At 42.8% G+C, this 24,386-nt stretch overlaps 1 protein-coding gene across 1 annotated transcript in view; it reads right to left on the minus strand.

The window, feature by feature from the left end:
* Positions 1 to 24,386, minus strand: part of DNAJC16 (DnaJ heat shock protein family (Hsp40) member C16) — a 1,387,609-nt gene that overhangs the window by 524,759 nt on the left and 838,464 nt on the right. Inside the window, exon 9 of the mRNA XM_044061770.1 lies at positions 8,649 to 8,779. Coding sequence (XP_043917705.1) covers positions 8,649 to 8,779 — 131 coding nt within the window. The remainder of the gene's footprint in view (positions 1 to 8,648; positions 8,780 to 24,386) is intronic.

The following is a 24,386-nucleotide window of genomic DNA, read 5'->3' on the forward strand; positions in this document are numbered from 1 at the left end:
AGTCAGATCTTCTAAATTCCTTTGTCCTGTCCAAATAGAATCTCAATTGTCTGAGGACATCAAGTTTATGCAACATGTACTCCAACTTATTAGAATGGTTATTGAAAAAGGTTGGAAGTTTGATAGTTTGATTCAGGTTAGTCTCAGAACACACCTTTGGCAGGAATGAAGGGTTAGTCCTCAGTGATACTCTGAGTGAAACACCAAGTATGGGGGTTTGATAGAAAGGGCTTGAAGCTCAGACACCCTACGTGCTGAGGTAATGGCCACCAAGAAAATAGTTTTCCAAGAATGAAACTTCAAATGGCAGGATGATGCAGGCTCAAAGGGAGGAAGAATAATATGTGACAGCACAAAATTTAGACTCCAGGGAGTAAAAGGTTGTCTAACAGGCGGCCTAGGATGAAAGGTACCCTTCAAGAAGGCCCTACATAATCTGTGAGACATCAAATTAGAACTTTCAGCTCCGAGGTGAAAATTCAAAATTGCAGCCAATTGAACTCCAATAGTGGCAGATGCTGCACCTTCATGAGAAAGCTTAGACAGAAACTCCAGGATACTAGCAATCGGGGTGAAATAAGGATCAATGTTACTCTGAGAGGCCCAAAAAGCCAATCGCTTCCATTTACTAGCATACAACTTTCTGGTGGAAGCTTTATGCGAAGATACACAAATATGCTGTGCCTCAGAGGAAGGTCCGTGTGACCTGGCTAGGTTGGGAATCGGAGCAGCAAAGCTGTCAGTCTGAGGGAATGAAGGGAGGGATGGAGGGCCCCAGACAAATGTGTCAGCAGATCTGGAACTGGGTCCAGAATCCAAGGTTCCTCCAGTTGACAGAGTCGGAGGAAGGGGAACCAAATCTGTCAAGGCCAAAACGGGGCTATTAAGATTACAGTCCTTCCCAGGCTTTTGGCTTTCTGCAAGAATTTCAGAATCAGGGGTATAGGTGGGAAGGCATACAGGAGTCCCGGAGGCTAATCGTGCATGAGTGAGTCCCTTGGGCTGTCCCCGGGAGTGGGATTCAGGGCAAAGTAGCTTCTGTATTTGGCATTCATGGAGGATGCAAACAGGTCGCAGCAAGGCTGGCCCCATCTGCGGAAAATCATCTCCACAACTTCGTCTTTGAGAGACCACTTGTGCAGTAACAGAATGGCTCTGCTCAGTTTGTCCACTATCATATTGGATTTCCCTGGGATATGCGTTGCTATCAGAAAGAGCCCGGTAGATACTGCCCACTGCCAAACTCTCAAGGCCTCTCGACACAGGGGGTAAGACCTGGTCCCTCCTTGCTTGTTGATGTACCAGACCACAGACATGTCTGTCTGTAATGCAATCGTCCCTAGAGGAAGAGAGTCATGGAAGTGCTGCAACGCCAAAAGCACCGCTCTCAGTTCCAGAACATTGATGTGCTACTGTGACTCTGTCCCCGACCAGGTGCCTTTGGCTGTTCTTCCCTGGAAAAAGCCCCCCACCCCCACCCTATCAGAGAAGTGTCCATGGTCACCATGGCTGATGGTGGGGGAGAAACAAATGGTCGACCCACTGTAACTTGGTGGCTGGTCAACCACCAGTGAAGATTCTTCTTGCAAGAGTCCGTAACCATGATTAAAAATGACATCGAAAGTTGTTGGTAAGACCACTCGGTGAAGAGTAATCTCATTGAAGAATCCACATGTGCATACGCCCCAGGGGAACTAATATGAGCGTTGCTGTCATGGTACCTAATAGCTTCAGTACTTGAGAGGCCGGTACTTTTCTGCTCTGCAAAATGTCTGAGACCTGGTTTCAGAGAGTGGCTATTCTGTCCAGGGTGGTGGTGGTGTCTAGTTCTGCTCCAATAAAGGAGATACACTGTGATGGCGACAACGCAGACTTTTCAAAATTGATAGTGATGCCTAACTGAGACCAGAGATTGAGAGTGTGATCCCTGGACAGAACTGATGCCTGGAGGCAGTGGTAAGGTACCAGTCATCCAGTTACGGAAACACTCGGAATCCTAGGTGCCTCAGTTGAGCCGTAACCACTGCCATGCATTTGATGAACACTTTGGGGGCTGTTGCGAGTCCAAAGGGCAGTGCTCAGAATTGGTAGTGACTGGCTCCCAGTCAGAAATGCAGATGATCTCTGGATGGTCTGGCTATTTTGATATGGTAGTACACATCCTTGAGATCTATACAGCACATCCAATCACCCATTCCGAGGAACGGGAGAATAGACTGGAACTTTTTCTTTACAAATGTGTTGAGTCCACTGAGATCCAAGATGGGCCTCCAGTCCCCTCTCTTCTTTGGAACTAAAATGAATCTGGAGTAAGTTCCAGATACTATCTGGTCTGCTGGGACTGGCTGGATGACTCTTTTTCCTGCAGCCTCTGGACTTCTATGGCTGCCTGAGCCCTGAGACTGGGTGGAACGTCTGGAATTTTTTTCCGAACAGGTGGGCCTTCTAAGAATGGAATGATGTAACCTCCAGTAACGATGTGTTGTACCCAAGAATCTCTTGTAATCCCTAGCCAGGTATCCTGATACAAAGCCAAGCGACTCCCGACTGCCTCTAGAGTAGGACAGTCGGGCATCCTTTCAGAAGTGCTAATAGGGCTTACCAAGAACTGATCCCTGTCACCCTGGTTCTGCGGATCCCCTCTGCCACCGAGGCAGCGTCTTCCATTATTACCCCCTCCCTCTGCCCCTGGAGGGGAGTTCATTACGTGTGTTCTGGAAAGCTCCTTGGGACTTTTGGAACCACATTTTTCCACCCTTTTGCCCTATGGGGTATGGTCTGGTAGGGGTGGAAAAATGGACTCCTACGGCAGATAGTCTTTCCCTCTTGCTCACACCTAGTGACAGTCTTCTTGACTTTGAGCCTGAAAAGAGATGAGCCATCGAATGGGGTGTCGACAAAGGAAGACTTGACGGCTTCTGCAAAGGAGCATAAGCACATCCAGGAATGTCTCTGAAGAGCTATTGCTTAACCCACTGCCCAACTCGAACCATCGGCTGCATAAGAAATGAGCCGCATGGACGAGTTAACTATGGAATTAAAGGTATTAAGGTGGGCTGTCACCTTCTCAGAGACACCTCCATCTGTACTACCCTGCAGAGTGTCTCCGAGCTCTTTTAGGAGATCTCTTTGAAGATGGGTAAAACGAGTCAAGTAGTTAAGTGATCGCATAGCAAAGGTCACAGAACTAAATATGCTTTTCCCGTACCTGTCCATATTCCTGGAATCCCTATTAGGAGGATGGACAGTAGAAGAGGTTTTGGACATCTCTTTCTTAGTGGCCAGCACCACCACCATGGCATCAACTGGAACTCCCTTAGTGAGGAACATCTTGTCTTGGCGAGAGGTGATAAACTTGATGGGCCTCCGAGGGACTGGTTCCATAGTATCAGGAGACTCCCATGCCCTTCGAGCAACCAATTCCATTAGTTTTTCGAAGGGCGGAGTCACCCAGGAGGTGAAAGGTTGAGACTCAAAGGCCTTCAAGAGCACCGACTCATCCTCAGTAGGGCTAATGGACTGCCAATCACCCCTCTGCTTATGGGCTTCCAGGATATCAGCAAAGGAGATATCCTCTGAGGGGGACCCCTCTGATTCCTCTAAGTAGGTGTCTGATGTCAAAGATTCCTGGAGGGAATCTAAATGCCTCCTCTTACAAAGTTTCTTCCTGGGAACCTCATCAGTGGGAGCTTCTGGTGAGGTCTCAGTAGAACAACGGTCACCTGATGGGGTTACCTGAGACTCTGGGTCTCGACGCTTCACAGGGACCTGCGATGTAGAGGCAGAAAGCGGCACTTTAGGGGAGGAGGGACCTGATGAAGTGCATGTCTTGGATGACATAACCCTCCTCATAGCATCGAAGGCTCCACTTATCCGACCCGAGGAAGCCGCTGGTTCCGGAGAAGACGGCAACCTCCCCGGTGCCGAGACAGTGGGCTCCGAGCCAGAGGATGGAGCCGAGCTCATCCGCGTCGAGTCTCTGAGAGGAAGGGTCAAAAACTACGCATCAGTTTGACCCCCCCAGAACCGACCAGAGAGTGCTGGCTCCCAGACTCTTCCAATGGAACCGAAGAAGTCAGGGTTGACTGAGCCAATGGCACTGGAACAGGCCTCGGCTTCGAAGACTCCACAATCATCAGATCCTCCTCCCCCAGCTCCAAAGGCCCTGCTCAGCTCGGAGGAGTAGTAATCACAGCAGGTGCAATGGTCTTACACCCCGAAACTGGTTGGGTCGAGGCTGATAATAATTTAGCCAGTGCCGGGTTCTCGAGAAGCCTCTGCACCACCCGGTCCACATCCACATCAGAGAGGGTCCTCTAAGAACGAGTCGAAGGAACCGAAGAAGCCACCGACTGAAGAATAGGCGATCTTAAGGTTTCAGAGACCAGCTCTGAATCACTGGCTCGATGCACGGCTCCAAAGACTGTGAAGCCGGCGACCACACCTTCACAGTAAGGCTCAGAGCCGATGACTTTGGCTCCGAGGAAGCCTTAGAAGACTTCGACCCCTTTGATGACTTGGAGGTCTGGTCAGCCTTGTCCAAGGACTTCTGAAAATCTGGCTTCAATAACCCTCTATCCACCAACTTCCTTATTTCAAGCAACACCCTGCTACTGAAGGAATGGCAGATAGAGCAATCCTCCTGGAGGTGAACTGGCCCCAAGCAATAGACACAATTCACATGGGCGCCCGTGATGGACATTTTCTGCCCGCATTTTGGGCACTTTTTAAATCCTGAGTCTTGCTTTTCTTTTTGATCAGCCATACTAGGAGCAACACCAACAGTAAGCACTAATTTGAATACAACGGAATACTGTATAACCACAACACACCACAAACTCTAACTACTATATAAACTCTAAGTCGTCAGACCACTAAACCACTATCAAAAACTACAGTAACACTAAACTTTTGCTATCTAATAACAAGCTAAATATACTCTTCTAACCATGTAAAAAAATAGGGAATTAATAAACTAAGGTACAACCAAAGGCCTAAGAGCAGCCACTCTGAAAAGGACAAAATCTCATCAAAACTCTGGAAAAACTAAAGCAAACCAAGGCTAACTACCCCAATAAACAGTATAACCGTATAAGGTGTAATTATCCAAGAAAAAACTTAGCTATAAAGTCTAAAGTTAGAAAAAATTGTTACAAACTGGCCCGAGTTCTCTGACAACCTCCGATCTCTGTTGCAGCACCAAACTAAATCTGAGGTAGGACAGAGAGAATCATGGGATAGGGACCTGGCCTCGAGCTGCTATGAGATCTTCAGCTAGTAAAGCGGCCGACTTGGAGCCAATAGATCAGCTCCAAACCCATGTATAAGAATGAACTGCGAGATTAAACTTCACATCCAATTACTACCCTGGAAGGCTGGAAGTTTTTGAAATGGTTTTACAGGTTCCAGATGCAAAGCTTCTTATGTCTGTGTATGGTAACAGATATGTACAAGATTCTGGCTCAGTTTCTAGTAAAGGGGTAGTGTGGGACCCAGAAGTCAAGTGACCAGATGTATGTGATGTCATTCTGTGATCCAGCAACGAAATGATGTTTTAATACTAGATGACAAAAGTCCCAGGGCAGTCTGTTTTTGAAACCTGACAAAGAAGGATCACTCACCCACTTCATCTTAGCTTGATTTAGTAAGTAACCAGGGAATAGTAATTCTTTAGATCAGTCAGGAAAATATAGTGAGATTAGTTAAGTACTGTTTTTCTGTAGCTGTGTGAATTGATCCATCTGTGTTATTTTTAATATTTCCAGTGAATGAAACTCTGGTGTTTACCATGAATAGATATTTTGTATGTTCTTGTCCTTTTATTATTTATTATTAAATATATTTAAACTTTTCATTGTGGCTGGTCTGTTTAGAGAATATTTTAACCCTTGAGAGTGCTTATATTTATTTGATGACACTGTAGCCGCTCCTGAAAGTCTTATTGCATTGGTCAAACACTACCATTTCCATCAATATTAATTGTACTCAGTATAATTGGGTAGTCTTGTAAAAGCCTTAGAGTAGCTGGCTCTGGAGAGTTCTGTTAGCATTATCTACCTTATAGTCTAGGCAGAGGAAGCATAGCTGGTAAAATTCTTCCAGCCTTTTCCAGGTGTGTGTGTGTGTGTGTGTGTGTGTGTGTGTGTGTGTGTGTGTGTGTGTGTGTGTGTGTGTGTGTGTGTGTGTGTGAAAATTAAACTTAAAGTGTATGTTGTCAGCCACTTAGAGCAGGGACACTGAGCACTGGTTTCACTGTGAAGGTGGTGGAAAACTTGGCTTGGAACACTCTGCTGAGGACTCACCTCTACATCTGTGGTCAGTGTAGAGTCTTATTTTGGGCCTGCTAACAGAGAGGGAAACCCAGCCCCAGGACGGGAGTGTGTTCTTAAAGGAAATTGTGCTTGGTGTAGAGAACTGCATCTAGAAATATTGTGTGCATCTATTTTTTGCTCCAAGTGAACATCCCTCACTGGTGTCGGTGGTGAGGACTGAGGCTCCTTGATTACTGGCCCATGAGGATGGGCATCACAATATCACTAAATGAAATCTCCTCAAATGGAAAGTCAGGGCTGACAGATTCTACTTCCTCAGAACCACAGTCAAGTGGCGAAGTAATCTGAGAGGAGTACGCAAGGGACTCCATTAGAATCCACATCCTCCTCCTCAGAAAGATTCTGCTCACTGGGTCTCTTAAGAGGGGTAGAAGACCAGGGAAGAGCAGGAACAAAAACTCCCTGTGGGGCTTAACAGCCATAAGGGCATTAGACCGGCCTTGTGTGAAATGTTGCCATTCACTCTGAGGATCTTTAGGAGCAGTTGAAATAGGTTTAGTTCACTGCTTCTTTTAAAGTGGGACATCAGCCTTGAATAACTTTGGAGGCTCTGACTTTTGATGACACTCAATAATGGTAGTTGGAACCTCTTCCCTTGCTAAAATTTGAGGAACATTCTATGCCCTTTGGTAATAAACAGGCATCATTCCCCCGTACATCCAAGGCAGACGTCTGCAACACCTCCATGGTCATGCATGATGTCGGACCCATGCTGGCCTCCAATGCAGTTGCAGCAGTGGAATCTGAGAAAGAAACTGAAGGATGCTCCAGTCTTTCACCATCTTCAACAGACACGTCCGGTGGAGGCGGTACAGCAGAAGAATCAGACCGAGCTTTCTTGACCTTTCTTCTTCATGTACAGCTGACCCTAGGGCTTGGAAGATCCTTCTATGGCATCCTTAGCCAACAGTTTACGTTAATGGTGCTCTATATAAATTGCAAGGGAACAAAGCAGACTCTGTAACATCTTAGGGACGGAAGACTGACAAATCTCACAAGGCATATGGTTGTGGGAAGCACCCTAACAGAATAAATACTGCTCATGATGATCTTAATGGGGAATCTGTCTCCTGCACTAGCATTTACCCTTTCTGGATGACATGAAATCAAACAACCAGAAACAAGGCAAAACTAAAATAATAAAATCAAAAAAAACAATGGGGCACTTATCCGAAAGCAGAAGAAACCAGCAGACAAATGAGCATTCAGACTGATGATCGAAGATGGCATTCAGACTGGTGGCAAAGAAGTTCTGAAGATGGCACATCCGGATGTCACCTTTATGCCCTGCGCCGGGCACAGGGAGCATATGTGTGATGTTCAGTATATCCATTACAATCTAAAGGTTTTGACCAGATGTCTGGCTATCCTTGGCAGGGGATCTTATTGTAAAGAAAACTACAACAGTGATATGGAAGGACATAATTTAGAATTTTTACATGCCGATGTTTGCACAAAATTTTTTATATTCCATACAAGACTTGAACATAGGTTCCCCACACACAAAAGGCACATGTTGGAGATGTGAGGGCTGGGAAAGAGGTTCTTGGATGTATATACTTGGGAGTACAGAGTTGCTTCAGTACAAAATTAACCTGAATAGCATGCTAAGTCTTATCCTTGGAAGAGAATTTAATCTCTGTATTGAGAAGGTTTTGCTGAATTTGTGTAAAATAGATTAAGACCAGAAAGACTTGCTGATGGTGATACTTAGATTTATATGCCTCACAATGGCAAACTGTTGAAATTAAATGTAAACTGCCAGGCAGTACTGTATACACATAAAATGGCTGACTCAGCAATCACTAAATAAACATGTGCAACATGTGTGGGAACTGCACAGTATGTAAAGATTAAAATGTGAACAAAGACTTGCTGTACAAAAAAAGTAAGATTCATTGTGCTCAGTTAGTTTAGAGACCATACTTCACAGTAATACCAATATATGTACACTATCACAACTGGGGCAATACGTCAGAGCTCTCAACTTTTAACAACAGAATTTGGAACAAAGCAAGAAATAACTAAGGAAAAGGCTTCAAATTAGGAGCATATTTTCAACACTGGTAATATCTCAGAAATTCTTAAAATTATTTCCAATTTTAGGAGGAATGGAACAAAACATTGAGAAACATCCTACAAAACAGGGAGAGGCTTGCAATCAGTTAATTACCTGTTTAAAAGTAAGTGGCTCTCTGATAAAGTAAAATCCAAAGAAAGCATTTCCCCATATACAGTACCAGTTGGGTAAATGTCAAAAATGAAAAGCAAGCAAGCACTTTAAATTTTGATCTGTGTAAAGCAGAGTAAACTTACTTTCTCTGACGATGGAGTTTCTTCACAGGGCACAGTTCCTCAAAAAGTTTCTGATTTATGAGCCGAGGCACCAAAAGAAACTTATTGCTGGAGATAAAATCATCCATTATCTGTTTCTTCATGCCCCTAGCCTAGGAAATGAAAAAAAAAAATATCAGTTTGACTAGTTGCAGCAGTACTCACACCTCTCACCTTACATATAAAAGAGAGAGACTACATGAAATTACACGCAAAAGATGCTCTAAGTATGGCCAAATCGGAAATTCTATTTCCTACAAAAAATTAGCAGGATTCAAATTTCCAATCAATGAGAAAAACAAAATTAAGACTTGGAATGTTTCACTGTTAATAACAGAGAACATTTGTAAGCTGCCAGAGGATGCCGTCCTGCTGCTGCTGTATTGCAGCACAGGGACATGTCTCGTCTTGGCAGGACAATTTCTGCTGCAGGATAAAACAACATTGTAACAGAAAGACTTAAATCAGCAAAACATATATGAAAATTAAACCAAATAAAATGTGAAGGTGAGAAAAGCAGATGTTAAAATTCAGATCTGAACAGTGCCATGCAGCAGATTTCTACCCAGTGTCAACCTAGACATTTTAATAAAATTAAAGCACAAAAGCAAATACATATAGTAGCACTAGTCAAGGCCTGTAAATAACAGAGTATTATAAGGTTACAAATCATAACTTGCTTACTGTGTGTTCGAGACATGGATGCCAAGAAATGGATCCTGGCATCCATGTCAAGGACACATAATAAGTAGGTTATGATCTTACTGTGTGTTCAAGACATGGATGCCAAGAAATGGATCCTGGCATCCATGTCAAGGACACATAATAAGTAGGTTATGATCGGTGAGACAATCATAATTCCTTGTAGTGCATGAAGCTTAATCTGTTCCATTTACTACTAGTTAAAGGGGGGCAAAAATCTCAAAGTGATTTCTCAGCATTCAAACTGTAAAACACTTAGCAAGTGTGTTAGAAAGGTAGTTTAATGCAGTCTGTTGTGTTTACACTTCCTGCTCGACAGTGGCACAGGAAAATAATTTTCTTGGGTGGCAAAACCTAGGGTACCTTTTTGGCTGGGCTTGTATAGGCCCCAGGGCCGATAGCCTAGTACCTACCTATGAACCTATATCTCTCAACTGTCTAGATGTTTGCAGGACATCCACGTAATTGCTTCATATTTTTGGTCTGTTCCTCATAAAATATGTAGCTTTTGGACAAACCATTGTGGCTTGATGTCACTTAATGACATACATTGGAGTTTCAACGTTCGCATTCTTCAGATTATAGAAGCTGTGACGACCCACCACTGGACCAGTAAATCAAGGAACCTCAATCCTCACCAATGGCACCAGTGGGGGACATACACTGGGAGCATAGCAAGTACACACACTATTTCCAGATGCAGGTCTCTGCGTCAAGTGCAATTTCCCTTAAGAGCACACATGGACCACAGTCAACCCAGGGCTGGTTTCCTCTACCTTTCTCAAGATCCCCAATAAGACTCCCCACTGGCACAGCTATAAAGTTGAGTCCTTAGCCAGGGTTCCAAGCCAAGTCCTCCAACACTCTTTCTGTCCAACCAATGCATCGTGTCTCTGCCCAAGTAGCTGACACACCCACACACACGGAGATTTTAATGTGCGAGTGTGCACACACACACACACACACACACACACACACACACACACACACACACACACACACACACACACCTGGGAAAGGCTGGCACAGGATTACTAGCTATGCCCCCTTTTGTCCAGACTGTAAGATAGTTTTGGTAGGGTGTCCAATTTTACTGTGTAATATTAATACAAATGGTAGTTTGACCAAGAGCAAGGATATTAGGAGCGGCCCACACAGTGTCACCAAATAAATATGCAAATACTCTCAAAACTTAAGTATCGCTACACAGATCAGCCACAATAAAAGATTTAAATATATTTAATAATAAATAATAAAAGAATAAGAAAATAATCAGTATATATTCACAGTGACATCAGAGTTCAAAACCACAGGAAATATTTAAAACACTGCAGGACAGTCTCAAATGAATAAAGAAAACTATCTAAACTAAGCTTTACTACATTCCTGACTGTATCTAAGAGAGTTACTATACCCTAAAAACTTACTTCATTAGAGCAAGGTAGATGTTGTGGTGAAAGGATCTTGTCAGGTCCAAGACAAAATACAAAATATTCTGTCTCGCTAAGAGACTTCTCAAATTAATATCTCAAATATTACTGCTGGGATAGCTTGCAGAATGACATCATGTCTTGTTATCTGACTAGTTCCCAGATGAAACCCCCACTGCTAGAAGCTAGCAGCATTCAGCATCTACCTGTAACACACATGGACCTCAGATCTTTGGCAGATGCTGGAAGCCATAAAACAACATTACGCAACATTTCAAAATGAGAAGTTATGTACCTACCATAACGTTCCATGTTAGTTGTCTTCTCTCGCCTTCTTTCTTGCTTGATGGGTTCGGAGCCGATCCTCGGCTCCGACTCGGCACTTGCTAAGCTCGAGAGTCACTTTTACCAGCTCGAGGCAGCCCCATATCCCATGATGCAAGGCGGTAAGTACCCAGATCTCGTTTGATGACAATAGGCAATAGCACCTAGCATAATAACTTCCAAAAGGAAGAAAGAAGGAGAGAAAAAAAAACCCTGAAGGATGGTAGAAGGACCAGCACTGTATGGTCTTCAGAAGCATACTTCCTTGTAGAAAGAAAGGTCTGTCCAGGCCTGGGGGAAGGAGGGAGGGTCGCAAGAAAGAAGGCGAGAGAAGACAACTAACATGGAACGTTATGGTAGGTACATAACTTCTCAATGTTAAGTTGTCAATCTCGCCTTCATTCTTGCTTGATGGGACCGCGTCCCTAGCACCTCTATCCTGGGTGGCTCAATGGAACAGACTCTTGAGAACTGTAGAGCCAAAACTGGCTCTGTCCCTGGAGGCCAAATCCAATTTGTAATGGGAAACAAATGTATGAGGAGTGGCCCAATTGGCTGCTGCACAAATAGTGTCTAATAGAAGTCTAGCTTGAAAAGCTGTGGAAGTGGCTAAGCTTCTGGTTGAATGTGCTTTAGGTTTTGAGCACAGCTGTTTTCCCCTGAGCTGATAAATTTCAGAGATGACAGAAGAAAGCCATCTAGACAGGGTCACTTTTGAGACAGGAAGGCCTTTCTTGTTATCAGCATAAGAAACAAAGAGTTGATCGGATTTCCTGAATTGTTTTGTTCTGTCCAAATAATATCGGAGTTGGCGGTGGACATCAAGATAATGTAATTTTTGTTCCGATCTGTTTGAATAGTTTGGGAAAAATACAGGAAGATCAATAGCCTGATTCAAATTAGTCTTTGAGGTGCCCTTAGGCAAAAAGGTCTGATTAGTTCTCAATGATACTCTGTCTTTGTGGAAGACTAAATAGGGGGGGGGCGAACAGATAAAGCATGAAGTTCAGATACCCTCCTAGCCGATGTAATAGCAACCAGGAATAAAGTTTTCCATGAAAGAAATTTCAGGGAACATGAAACAGCTGGCTCGAAGGGAGGAAGAATCAAGGATGTCAGCACTAAATTTAGGTCCCATTGAGGAGGAGGACTCCTGATTGGAGGTTTCAGGAGAAAAATTCCTTTCAAGAAGGCTCTACAAAGCCTGTGGGACATAATGTTGTGATCTGCGAACCCAACATGAAAGTTCGAGATAGCGCCCAACTGAACTTTGACCGTGGAAGAAGAGGAGCCAGCGTGAAAAATTTCCGCTAAGAAATCCAAAACTGCTTGTACTGGAGCAGTGAAGGGATCAATATTTTGGCTTTTGCCCAATAAGAAAAACGTTTCCATTTGCTAGTATAAATCCTCCTAGTAGAGGATTTTAAAGATGCTACTATGATGTCTCTAACAGGATTAGAGATCATAGGAAGCCTGGCTAAGGAAGGAAGTGGAGCAACCATGCTGTGAGGTTGAGAGAAGGAATAGACCGGTGCAGCTGACCCGATTGGTGAATCAGAAGATCTGGCACTGGGTCCAGATGCCACGGCTGCACCAAAAGGTGACGATGGAGGAACGGGAACCAAATTTGTCGAGGCCAATAAGGGGCAATGAGAATCAATTTGGCTCTCAAAACGGTGGCTTTCTGGATTACTTGTGGGATCAGAGGAAAGGGAGGAAAGGCATAAAGAAGTCCCTGGGGCCAATCCTGGGTCAGAGCGTCTCTGGGGGGATGGCCTGGCAGTGGGAAGAGAGAGAAGAAGTCTGGGCATTTGCTGTTTTGGGGAGTAGCAAAAAGATCGCAACATGGGCGACCCCATTCTAGAAAAATCTCCTCCACTATAGATTGTTTGAGAGGCATGAGAATAGCTCTGCTCAATCTGTCCGCTAAAATGTTGGTTTTCCCAGGGATATGCGTTGCTACCAGAAACCGATGAGAGGAGATCGCCCATTGCCAAAGTCTGAGCGCTTCGACACAAGGGTAGGACTTGGTTCCGCCCTGTTTGTTGATATACCATACTACAGACATGTTGTCTGTGTGGACTGCAATTGTCCCCAAGGGAAGAAAGTCGTTGAGGGCTTGCAACGTTAAAAGCACTGCTCTCATCTCTAGGACATTTATGTGCAGGTGGTATTCGAACGGTTGCCACGTCCCATGAACCATCCTGCCCTGATAATGCCCCCCCCACCCGATCAGGGAGGCATCCGTAGTGACAGTGGCTAACGGGGTTGGGGGTACAAAGGGTCTGCCTTGGTGAATCTGGGGAGAAGTAATCCACCAAGAAAGATGATTCTTGCAAATCTGTGTCACCAGTATTTGGTGATGCATCGGAAGCTGTTGGTAAGACCACTGAGTGAACAACATCCACTGAAGAAGGCGCATATAGAAGCGAGCCAGGGGAAGAAGGGTAATGGCCGCAGCCATGAGGCCCAACACTTTTAGAACCATTCTGGCTTGTACTTTCTTGCTGGCTAGAATGATTCTCACGTGACCTTGTATATCTGAGATTCTTTGGTCTGTGAGGGTAGCTGACATCCGAACAGTGTTTAAGTTTGCGCCTATGAAAGTAATAGACTGGCAGGGCAACAAGGAGGATTTTCCGTAGTTGATCGAGATGCCCAATTGAGTGCAAAGATTTATTGTGTAATCCCTGGCTTGAAGAAGCTGATGCCTGGTGGTGGCTGAAAGGAGCCAGTCGTCGAGATACGGAAACACCTGGAATCCTTGACGCCTCAGGTGAGCCGTGACCACTGCCATACATTTGGTGAACACTCTGGGGCTGTAGTGAGACCAAAGGGCAGGGCTCTGAATTGGAAATGACTGGACCCCAGCCGAAAGCGGAGAAACCTTCTGGAGCGTCTGTGAATTTTTATGTGATAGTACGCATCCTGAAGATCTATTGAGCACATCCAGTTGTCCTTCTGTAAGAAGGGCAGAATTGATTGAAGTGTGACCATTCGGAATCTTGTCTTTCTCACAGACTTGTTGAGTCTGCTGAGATCCAATATTGGTCTCCAGTCTCCCGTCTTTTTGGGGACCAAAAAGAATCTTGAGTAGATTCCGGGCTCTGAATGATCTATTATGCTAGGTGCTATTGCCTATTGTCATCAAACGAGATCTGGGTACTTACCGCCTTGCATCATGGGATATGGGGCTGACTCGAGCTGGTAAAAGTGACTCTCGAGCTTAGCAAGTGCCGAATCGGAGCCGAGGATCGGCTCCGAACCCATCAAGCAAGAATGAAGGCGAGATTGACAACTTAACATCTGGTAATTATTTCATCCTAAAGACAATACTGAAAGCTTCTCAGGACAGACTCTGTGTCCCTAGCTCATTGAAAACTCAAATATACCATCTTTTATTTTTTAGCCATGAAGTAATTTAATTTCAGCTATTTTTTCTGAAGTTAACCTCCTGTATTCCAGTTTCCACTATTAAAATATATATACAAACAGTTACAATAGTGCATATACATTTCTGTTCTGTTCCAGTAGGGCACATTCTGGTTACATTTAAAATAGCACTTTGCAAAAACCTTTTCAACATACACGTCTGTACCAGCAGTTTGATATACACATGACCTACAGTTCTAATACATCTGCAGCACAAGCATCTTATATACAATGAAAAAGTATTTGCCCCCTTCCTGACTATTTCTTTGCATGTTTGTTACACTTAAATGTTTCAGATCATCAAACAAATTTAAACATTAGACAAAGATAACACAAGTAAACACAAAATGCAGTTTTTTTTAGTGATTTTATTCATTAAGGAAAAAAACTATCCAAACCTACATGGTCATATGTGAAAAAGTAACTGCCCCCTTGTTAAATCAAGAAGTAACTGTGGTTAATCACATTTTTGGGAAAGCAGAGTTTGATTTTACTAGCCACATCCAGGCCTGATTACTGGCAGACCTGTTGAATCAAGAGATAACTTAAACAGAACCTGCCAGAACCTGTCAGACAAAGTGAAGTAGGCCAAAAGATCCCAAAAAGGAAGACATGCCGCGATCTAAAGAAATTCCGGAAGAGATGAGAAACAAAGTGACATCTATCAGTCTGGAAAAGGTTACAAAGCCATTTCTAAAGCTTTGGGACTCCAGCGAACCAAGGTGAGAGCCATTATCCATAAATGGAGAAAACATGGAACAGTGGTGAACCTTCCCAGGAGTGGCCGAACTACAAAAATTACCCCAAGAGTGCAGCGACGACTCATCCAAGAGGTCACAAAAGAACTCAGAACAACATCTAGAGATCTGCAGGCCTCACTTACTTCAGTTAAGGTCAGTGTTCATTACTCAACCATAAGAAAGAGACTGGGCAAAACTGGCATGCATGGAAGAGTTCCAAGGCTAAAACTACTGCTGACCAAAAAGAACATAAAGGCTCATCTCACTTTTGCCAAAAAAAGATCTTGATGATCTCCAAGACTTTTGGGAAAATATCCTGTGGACTGACGAAACAAAAGTTTAACTTTCAGGGAGGTGTGCCCCCTGTTACATCTGGTGTAAAAGTAACACAGCATATCACACAAAAAACATCATGCCAACAGTCAAACATGGTGGTGGTAGTGTGATGGTCTAAGGCTGCTTGGCTGCTTCTGGACCCGGACAATTTGCTGTGATTAATGGAACCTTGAATTCAGCTCTCTACCAAACAATCCTAAAAGGAGAATGTCCGGCCATCAGTTCGTGACCTCAAGCTAAAGTGCACTTGGATTCTGCAGCAGGACAATGACCCAAAACTCACCGGCAAGTCCACCTCTGAATGGCTTGAAAAACAAAATGAAGGCTTTGGAGTGGCCTAGTCAAAGTCTGGACTTGAATCCAATTGAGATGCTGTGGCATGACCTTAAAAAAGCAGTTCATGCTCGGAAACCCTCCAATATGGCTGAATTAAAACAATTCTGCAAAGAAGAGTGGGCCAAAATTCCTCAATAGAGATGTGAAAGACTTATTGCCAGTTATCACAAACACTTGATTGCAGTTGTTGCTGCTAAGGGTGGCACAACCAGTTATTAGGTTTAGGGGGCAATTACTTTCTCAAATGGGGATATGTAGGTTTGGATAGTTTTTTCCTTAATAAATAAAATCATCACTTAAAACTGCATTTTGTGTTTACTTGGGTTATCTTTGTGTAAAATTTATATTTGTTTGATGATCTGAAACATTTAAGTGCGACAAACATGCAAAAATAAGAAATTAGGAAGGGGGCAAATACTTTTCCATTGCACTGCAGGTCATGCTGATATTCACAAATGACATATACAAAATTCCAAACAGCTGTGCTGGCAGTATCCCTCTTTGTCACACTTCCTCCCCCAAAGACTCAAGCTAGTTTTTCAAGTGACCCTTAAGAAATGTTGCTTGGGAGGGGTAAACCTATCTGGGAATACATTACCCCACACACAGTCCTGAGATCCCAGCTGCCGCTGCACTGTCATATCATATGCCTGCAAACCTAGGCTACACCATAGTAATTTGGAATTTTGCTGTCTGGCTCCCTGTAGCCATGGCTCCCCCTCAGACTCCTCCTGCCTCTTACTGCAAATACTTAGCATCACAGCCTCCCTATCATGGTAAGATTTCATGGAGTTAACATAGTACAATATGTGCCCCTGCCTCCTGCCTAGTAGTTTTGCCATGTCATCACTGACCTTCCTTACCACTTTGAAAGCTTCCCAGGCTGCCTGCACAGTGTTGTGTCTGACAGGATTTGGAACCATAACCTGCTGCCCCACAGTATATTCTCTAGCTCAAGCATTCCTGTCACACCAGACCTTTTCCTGCAGTTGGACTTCTGTTGGACTTCTGCCAGGTTCTTCTAGGTCAAGTCCATGAGTTTCCTCAACCTTGTCCCGAGGTTTAGGACATATGCCACAACAGGCTCCTCGTGGGATTTGCACACACCCTTCCACTCATCGTGAACCAGATCTAAAGGTCCCCTCATCCTATGCCCACACAGCAACTCAAATTGTGAAAAACCTGTAGATTCCTGGGGCAACTCTCTCTAAGCAAACAGATGGAGCAAATATTTGCCCCACTCCCTCTTAAACTGGTCTGCAAATGCCCACAGCATAGTCTTTATTGTAGAGTTTAACCTCTCCACCATACCATTAGTCTAGGGATGGTAAGGAGTGGTCTTTAGGCATTTCACCCCACAGTGTTTTCAGACAAGCCAGCAGGTCTGACATGAAATTGGCACCTCTGTCAGTCAGTACTTCTTTTGGTAAACCTACCATGCTGAAAATCTCTAACAAAACATTTGCCACCTTTACTGCCTCAATGGAGGACACAGCCACTGCCTCAGGGAATCTGGTAGCATAACCTACTACCACTAAGATGCACTTCTTCCCTGTGGAACTTGAGGTACTCAGATGACCCAACAATATCCACAGCTACCCTATGAAATGGCTTCTCAATCACAGACAAAGGCACCAAAGGAGCTTTTACCTTGTCTCTTGCCTTGCCTACCTTTTGGCACAGCTCACAGATCCTGCATTACCCTGTTACATCCCTGGAAATCCCAGGTCAATAAATGTTCTGCATAATATATTTCTTTGTATGCTTTATGCCCATATGACTTACAAAGGGAATTCATGGGCTATAGCTGTAAGTGTCAGACAGTAGGCTCTGGGCACTACCAACTACTGTATTCACTCACCCTCTAGCCCTCCCCTCAATGGTCCACTCTCTATACAGTAACCCTTTGTTCCTTTTTTAATTTCTAAAAAATCTTTGGGCTTTCTAATACCATGACGGGAATGTACCCCATTCTTAAGTCAAAGTATGATTAAAGTTCATGAAATTAGTATTGTTTCAATCCTTGATGTCAGCCAAAATTGCTCTTCGCTACACCCGCAATGTGCCCAGTAATGACTCCCTCCTGCAACTCATACAGTGTTACAGTGATTGGTTGTTGTGTCTTTCGGCTTTTCCCGGTTAGGTGTCGCCACAGCGGAACTCCGGTCCGCTAATGATTGGCAGTAGATTTTTTATTTTTTTTTTTTACATGCCGAGTTGCCGGCCCTGACGCACAACCTTCAATGAAGGTACCCCATTCACGCATGTCTCCACACAGAAGACTCTCTAGCTGACAATCAAACAGGACAATGTCTGACTGTGAGGCGACAACACTACCGCAGCACCACCACAGCAGTTACATGGATTGGTAATGTATCTAAATATTATTGTAGATGCTTTTTAATAAGACCCAGTGCTCCTACTACTACTGGAACTGTCTGGGTATCTTTTTTCACATTGCTCTCATTTCTGCCTACAGATCCTGGTATTTTATGACTTTGTCTCTCTCTGTACACAAGACACTGTAGTCACTGGGTGTGGCAATTTCAACGATCAATGCTACTTTTGTCTTCTTTTCTTGGACCACTATATCTGGTTTTCTAGCATCTATCTTCTGAACTGTTCACAATGGGTGATCCCATTTGATATAAACCATCATTTTCTATAATACTTTGTGGCTCATGTTTCCAGTGTTTTTCAGCCACTTCAATACCATAATGTTTGCACAATCCCCAGTGCAACAGTCTTGTCACATTATTATGCCTTTCAGTATACAGTCCTTCTGCCAATAGTGTCTCACAACCAGCAACTAGGTGTGCAACTGTTTCCAGTTCAGTTTTACAAAACCTGCCTTTGTCTGTTTCGCCCTCATGTTCAATGGACTTTGTAAACCAGCGTGTACGTAGCCCACTATCTTGGGCTGCCAATATTAACCTTTCATCTCTTGGTTTGAATTCGCCTATCCTGATCAACATGAGGTTCTTCCAGAAATTTTCTATACTTGCAACTATATTTATGTTTTTTCCACATTTCTTGCCTTCTCATCTTATATATTTTATTTTGTTTCTTTTGTTTTTTGGCACATTCAGTTGCTGCCTGATTTTTATCTAATTCTGGTTTGATTTCCATTCCTGCTTCACATTGATATGCTTCTGCTAAATTAAGCAGAGAAGTCATCTTAGATTTATTCTCCTAGTGTTTCAAAACTTTCACTACATTTGGATCTTATGAGGTCAGTAGATATGTGTGGAGTCCCACAATTGCAGATCTCTACATGTAAGCAATTTCAAGGAGGCCTATCCCTCCTTCGGAATGGAGAATATATAATCTTGGTATACACTGATTTTTACAGATCATTTGGCGAGCATGGAGAATCCTTCTTGTTTTAATATCTAATGTATCAAACACTTTTTGGGGCCAGTCAATCACGGTAAAACTAAGCTAGGGCAGGAAGGGAAAATTAGTTAGTTTATAGCTTGGATCTTGTTCCTACAGGTCAGCTCTTGACTCAATGATCCTTTGCCCCAGTATACAGATTCCCCCTTTCCTTCAGAATCAGGTGCCTCCCTGACTACCTCTCTCAAACCTTGCAATGTCGGGTTTGAGAGCAGAGCCTGCCTCAACTCTCTCTTTGTAACCCTTCCCAGCTCCCTTTCTACAGGAAGTCTGGGATCCTCTGACAGCGGTGCCTCACTGTCAGCCTGGATACTACTACTCACTTCTGCCCTTACAGTCACTCTGTCCAAGGGAACATCAGTACCCACAAGCAACTGTGGCTCACCTTCAGTCTCATTGTTACAGTGTAGCTCCCTCCCTGAAGTAGTCACCTCACCAGTCCTGGCTTCAAGTGTGCAGTCTCTGTCTGGATCCCTCCCAGACTACCAGACCCACATGCTTGTCTCCAAGCCTGACTGTGTGTAACTGCATGCACACAAAGTATGGTATTATCAAAATCATTCCATATCAGGACATCTGCAGGGATATCCTTAAACACAAAAAGGAACAACAACCAGTGAAAATAACACTTTATTTTCTCTCTACTCCTCTCCTCATCCAAAAGCTAAAAAAGTCATCATTCACACATCCATACATACTATATACCTATACCATTACCAACTTGTTATTCAATTAAACAATCAATTCAATATAAATATAATAAAAAAAACAAAAAAAAAAATGTGTATTTCCAACAACTTTCAGTATTTAACCCTTTAAGGGGTCAAATATTTCATATTTTTCAATTAAAAATATTTTCGCATAAAAGAAGTTCATTTCTTCTCCTCATTTAAATTAAAAACCCTCACTAAAAGCCAAATATAAAAAACTCAAACTAATACCTATGAAACTCCGAATCAGGAAAAATTGGGGAGCTATCCATAATTTATTTGATTTTTATGACCTCAAATCGTATTTATTTTTTCCTTAAAACATTCTTTTAGTTTTTGGCCCCTTAAACATATACAACCACATTATTGAACATAAATAACTTGCTCCTCACATTGAACTAAACCAATAACAGGTTTAAAACAAAATAATTTAACCATTAGGTTTAAAACTAATTTTATTAGGACATTTTCCATTTTCCACATCCTTTTTATTTTACATTTTGGTATATGTTATGTTTTTTCTCTGGAATTTGTTGAGGTATATTTTTCTTGATCATATCCTTGTTTCGTCTCTTTTCTTTTTCTATCCTTAAACACACCTACTTCACGTACTTGCTTGCTTCCTTTTCCACCCTCCCAGTTATGGGGAACCCTAGCCAAAGGTATATGGAATGAGGTCCATCCTAAATCTCAGACTGGAGTAGACTGCCCAAGCAAGTAGTGCTCCTCTTTAACTACTGCAGGCTTCACAATGCTTAGGTCAGTGGCTGTGTCTTTCTTAGCAATGGCCTGTTTCCCATCTACTATGATAGGGTATAACCTCTTGTGGTTGCTTGGTACCCTTGTTGTCTCCAGACAACTTACTGCTGGTATTCTGTCATTCCCACTTACTGGCTCTCCCACCTTTTGCTCTGCACCTTGTCTCTGTGGACAGACATCTATATGCTACATAGCCCCACTGGTTACATTTAAAACATTTAACCTTTGATCCTGGCCATCTACCTGAACTAGTGGCTTCCCCTCTACTGGCAGACTCTGTTGGGGCAGTTTAGGCTACCCACCATGGGTTCCCTTAGACTTATGTGCAGCACTGGGTATCCCTTTCCTGTGCAGTGATGCCCTACTCGCTTGGTACAGATCTCACTTTTCCCTAACTCATCTGCAGTATTGCATTCCCTCTCTGCCTACCAGATTTTCATGTCCTCAGAACAAACTGCTAAGGGCTTGTTCTCTCACCAAAAGGTCTGCCAGTCCTTCAAAAGTGATGAGCTGACGCCCACTCAGCCATCTATGAAAATAAGTGCAATATAATCGCACACACTTTCATCTGCCTTGCGCCTATGTTTATGAAACTTTTTCTATAAGCTTCAGGTGTTAAAACACTCTGCCTAAATTATAATACAGTTTAAAATTGTTTATTAATCAGTATCAGATAATTTAGAAACAGCAGTTACAGCTTTAGCATGGAGTAAGGGGGTCAGAAACTGTACCCAGAGCCATTGGTCAACATTATACTGTTTACATACCCTTTCAAACATATGAATAAAACTATCAGATGTATGAATAAAACTATCAAAATTATCACCCTCTGTAAATTGTGGAAGAAATGTACTAACCTTTATTGCTTCTGGGTTTGGTTACTCCCTTCCCCATTACCTCCATGATCTTGGCGAAGAGTCAGCATCTCCTTTGCATGTTGCCTCTGCCTCACATTTTCTTCAGTTTCCAGACATCTCACTCTCTGCTGATTCTGCTTCGACCTCCAAATGCTACAGTCTCTCTCTTGATTCTATTTCCAAATGTTTGGCCTTCAGTTCAAGTCTCTTAAGTCCTCTGAGGTAAAGCTGAACTGTCCATTTTCTGAGAGGTGTACATCCCCAAGGCCAGTCTGGTTGTCCTCCTGGTTGCTGGTCTGTGATGCAGCTGTGGTTAAGGCTGCAATCATTTTGCCTTTAGTCAGACTGGCATGCACCAGTCCTTTGGCTCAGCCAACTGACACCTTGTCAGCTTGCCATAATCCTCTGCTGACATCCTTGCCTGCTCTCCCTGACTAACTAAGCTAACAAAAAATAATACAACTATTGTGATATGAAACTCTGAATGTTCACTGTGTGGCTGCTTGAGAGTACACTGTGTGGCAGCTTGAAAGTACAAACACCTTCTTTAGTGACTAGTGTTTGCAGGCTACAGGAGTTCAATATCCACACCACTGAAACTCAATATGTGGATAACCCACCACTACCAATAAATATGTGATGACCACCACTGGGCCAGTAATCACGGAGCCTCAATACTCACCGATGGAAGACATACACTGGGAGGATAGCAAGTATACACACAGTAATTCTAAATGCAGATCCATGCATCAAGTGCAATTTCCCTTAAGATTACACAGAGACCACAGTTAGTCCGGGCCTGGTTACTCTACCTCTCTTCAGATCCCAATAAGACTCCCCACTGGTACAGCTATAGAGTTGGGTCTTTAGCCAGGGTTCTAAGCCAAGTCCTCAAACACTCTCTCTGTCCAACCAGTGATTTGTGTCCCTGCCCAAATAGCTGACACACCCACACACACTCTGAGATACTGATTTACATGCACAAACACACATAGACACACCTGGGAAAGGCTGGCACAAGTTTACTAGCTATGCCCCTTTTGCCCAGACTATAAGGTAGTTTTCACTGCTACCAGAACCCCTTATCAGCTACTTTAAGGCCCTTAACAAAGAGTGTCCAATTTTACTGTGCAATATGAATAATAATACAAATGGTAGTCTGACCAAGAGGAAGGCTATTAGGAGTGGCCCACACAGTCACCAAATAAATATGCAAGTACTCTCAAAACTTAAATATCTCTACACAGATCAAGAACAATGAAAGGTTTAAATATATTTAATAATAAATAATACAAAACAAGAAAATATTCAGTATATATTCACAGTGACATCAGAATTCAAAACCAGAGGAAATATTTAAAAAAACATTGCAGGACAGTCTCAAATAAATACCGAAGAATATCTATACTAAGCTATACTATATTCCTGACTGTATCTAAGAGAGTTACTATATCCTAGAAACTTACTTCATTAGAGCAAGGTAGATGTGGTGAATGGTTCTTGTCAGGTCCTAGACAAAATACAGAATACTCTGTCTCTCTAAGAGACTTCTCAAATTAATATCTCAGATAATATCTCAGATATTACTGCTGGGATAGTTTGCAAAATGACATAATGCCTTGTCATCCAACTCTAGTTCCCAGATGAATCCCCCGCTGCTAGCAGCTAGCTTTATTTAGCATTTATATGTAAAAATACATAGACTTCAGATCTTTGGCAGATGCTGGAAGTCATAAAACAATTGTATTCCTCCACACTTCAAGACTAGCAATTATTTCACCCTACAGACAATACAGAAAGCTTCTCAGCACAGACTCTCTCTCGCTCATTGAAAACTCAAAGATAACACCTTCTATTGTATAGCCATAAACTAATTTAATTTCAGCTATTTTTCTGAAGTTAATTTCCTGTATTCCAGTTTCCACTGTTAAAATATATACACAAACAGTTACAATAGTGCATGTACATTTCTGATCTATTCCGGTAGGGCACACTGTGATTACATTTCAAACAGCACTTTGCAAAAACCTTTTCAACATACACTTCTTTACCAGCAGTTTGATATACACGACATACAATTCTAATACATTTGTAACACTATTTTTATATAAATCATGTTGATATTCACAAATGACATATATTTACACAATTCCAGATATGATGGCAGTATCCTCCTTTGTCACAGAAGCAAACACATATCCTGTTATTCTATCAACTCTCTTTTAAGTTATTTTTTTCTTTTACGGGAAGTCAGGGATATGTTTCAAGGGCACAGACAGTATGCAGAAACAAATGTTTTGTTCTGCCGCTATCGTTTGCTAGTCAGTACAGGCAGATTTTACTGCCTAGCATGAGACCCAACTTTAACAAGATATGCAGGGGGTGCTTAACATTTGTTAAGGTCAGTTTGCATGCCATTCTGGCACTTAACCAGTTTGCCTTTTTTCTGAATACTCGAGTGTAATCAGCATGTTCCATGCACTACAAAAACTTAATAGACAAAATAAAAAGAGAAATGCTATCCTGCTCCACTGTCAGAAAACACTAGAACACAGAACTAAAGTGTCAGATTTTATTGAACCAATACAGTTTTTAAAATACAGTTATTTGAACTTTTGGTTCATGGAGTCCAAATGCTTAAGTAGCTGTGTTGTAAAACCTATGCCAGTCCAATGAAAAAAACACCCCCATATTCCAG

This window comes from Protopterus annectens, chromosome 2.part0, assembly GCF_019279795.1.
Source record: "Protopterus annectens isolate FY-2018-M chromosome 2.part0, PAN1.0, whole genome shotgun sequence".
Classification (NCBI taxonomy): domain Eukaryota; kingdom Metazoa; phylum Chordata; order Ceratodontiformes; family Protopteridae; genus Protopterus; species Protopterus annectens.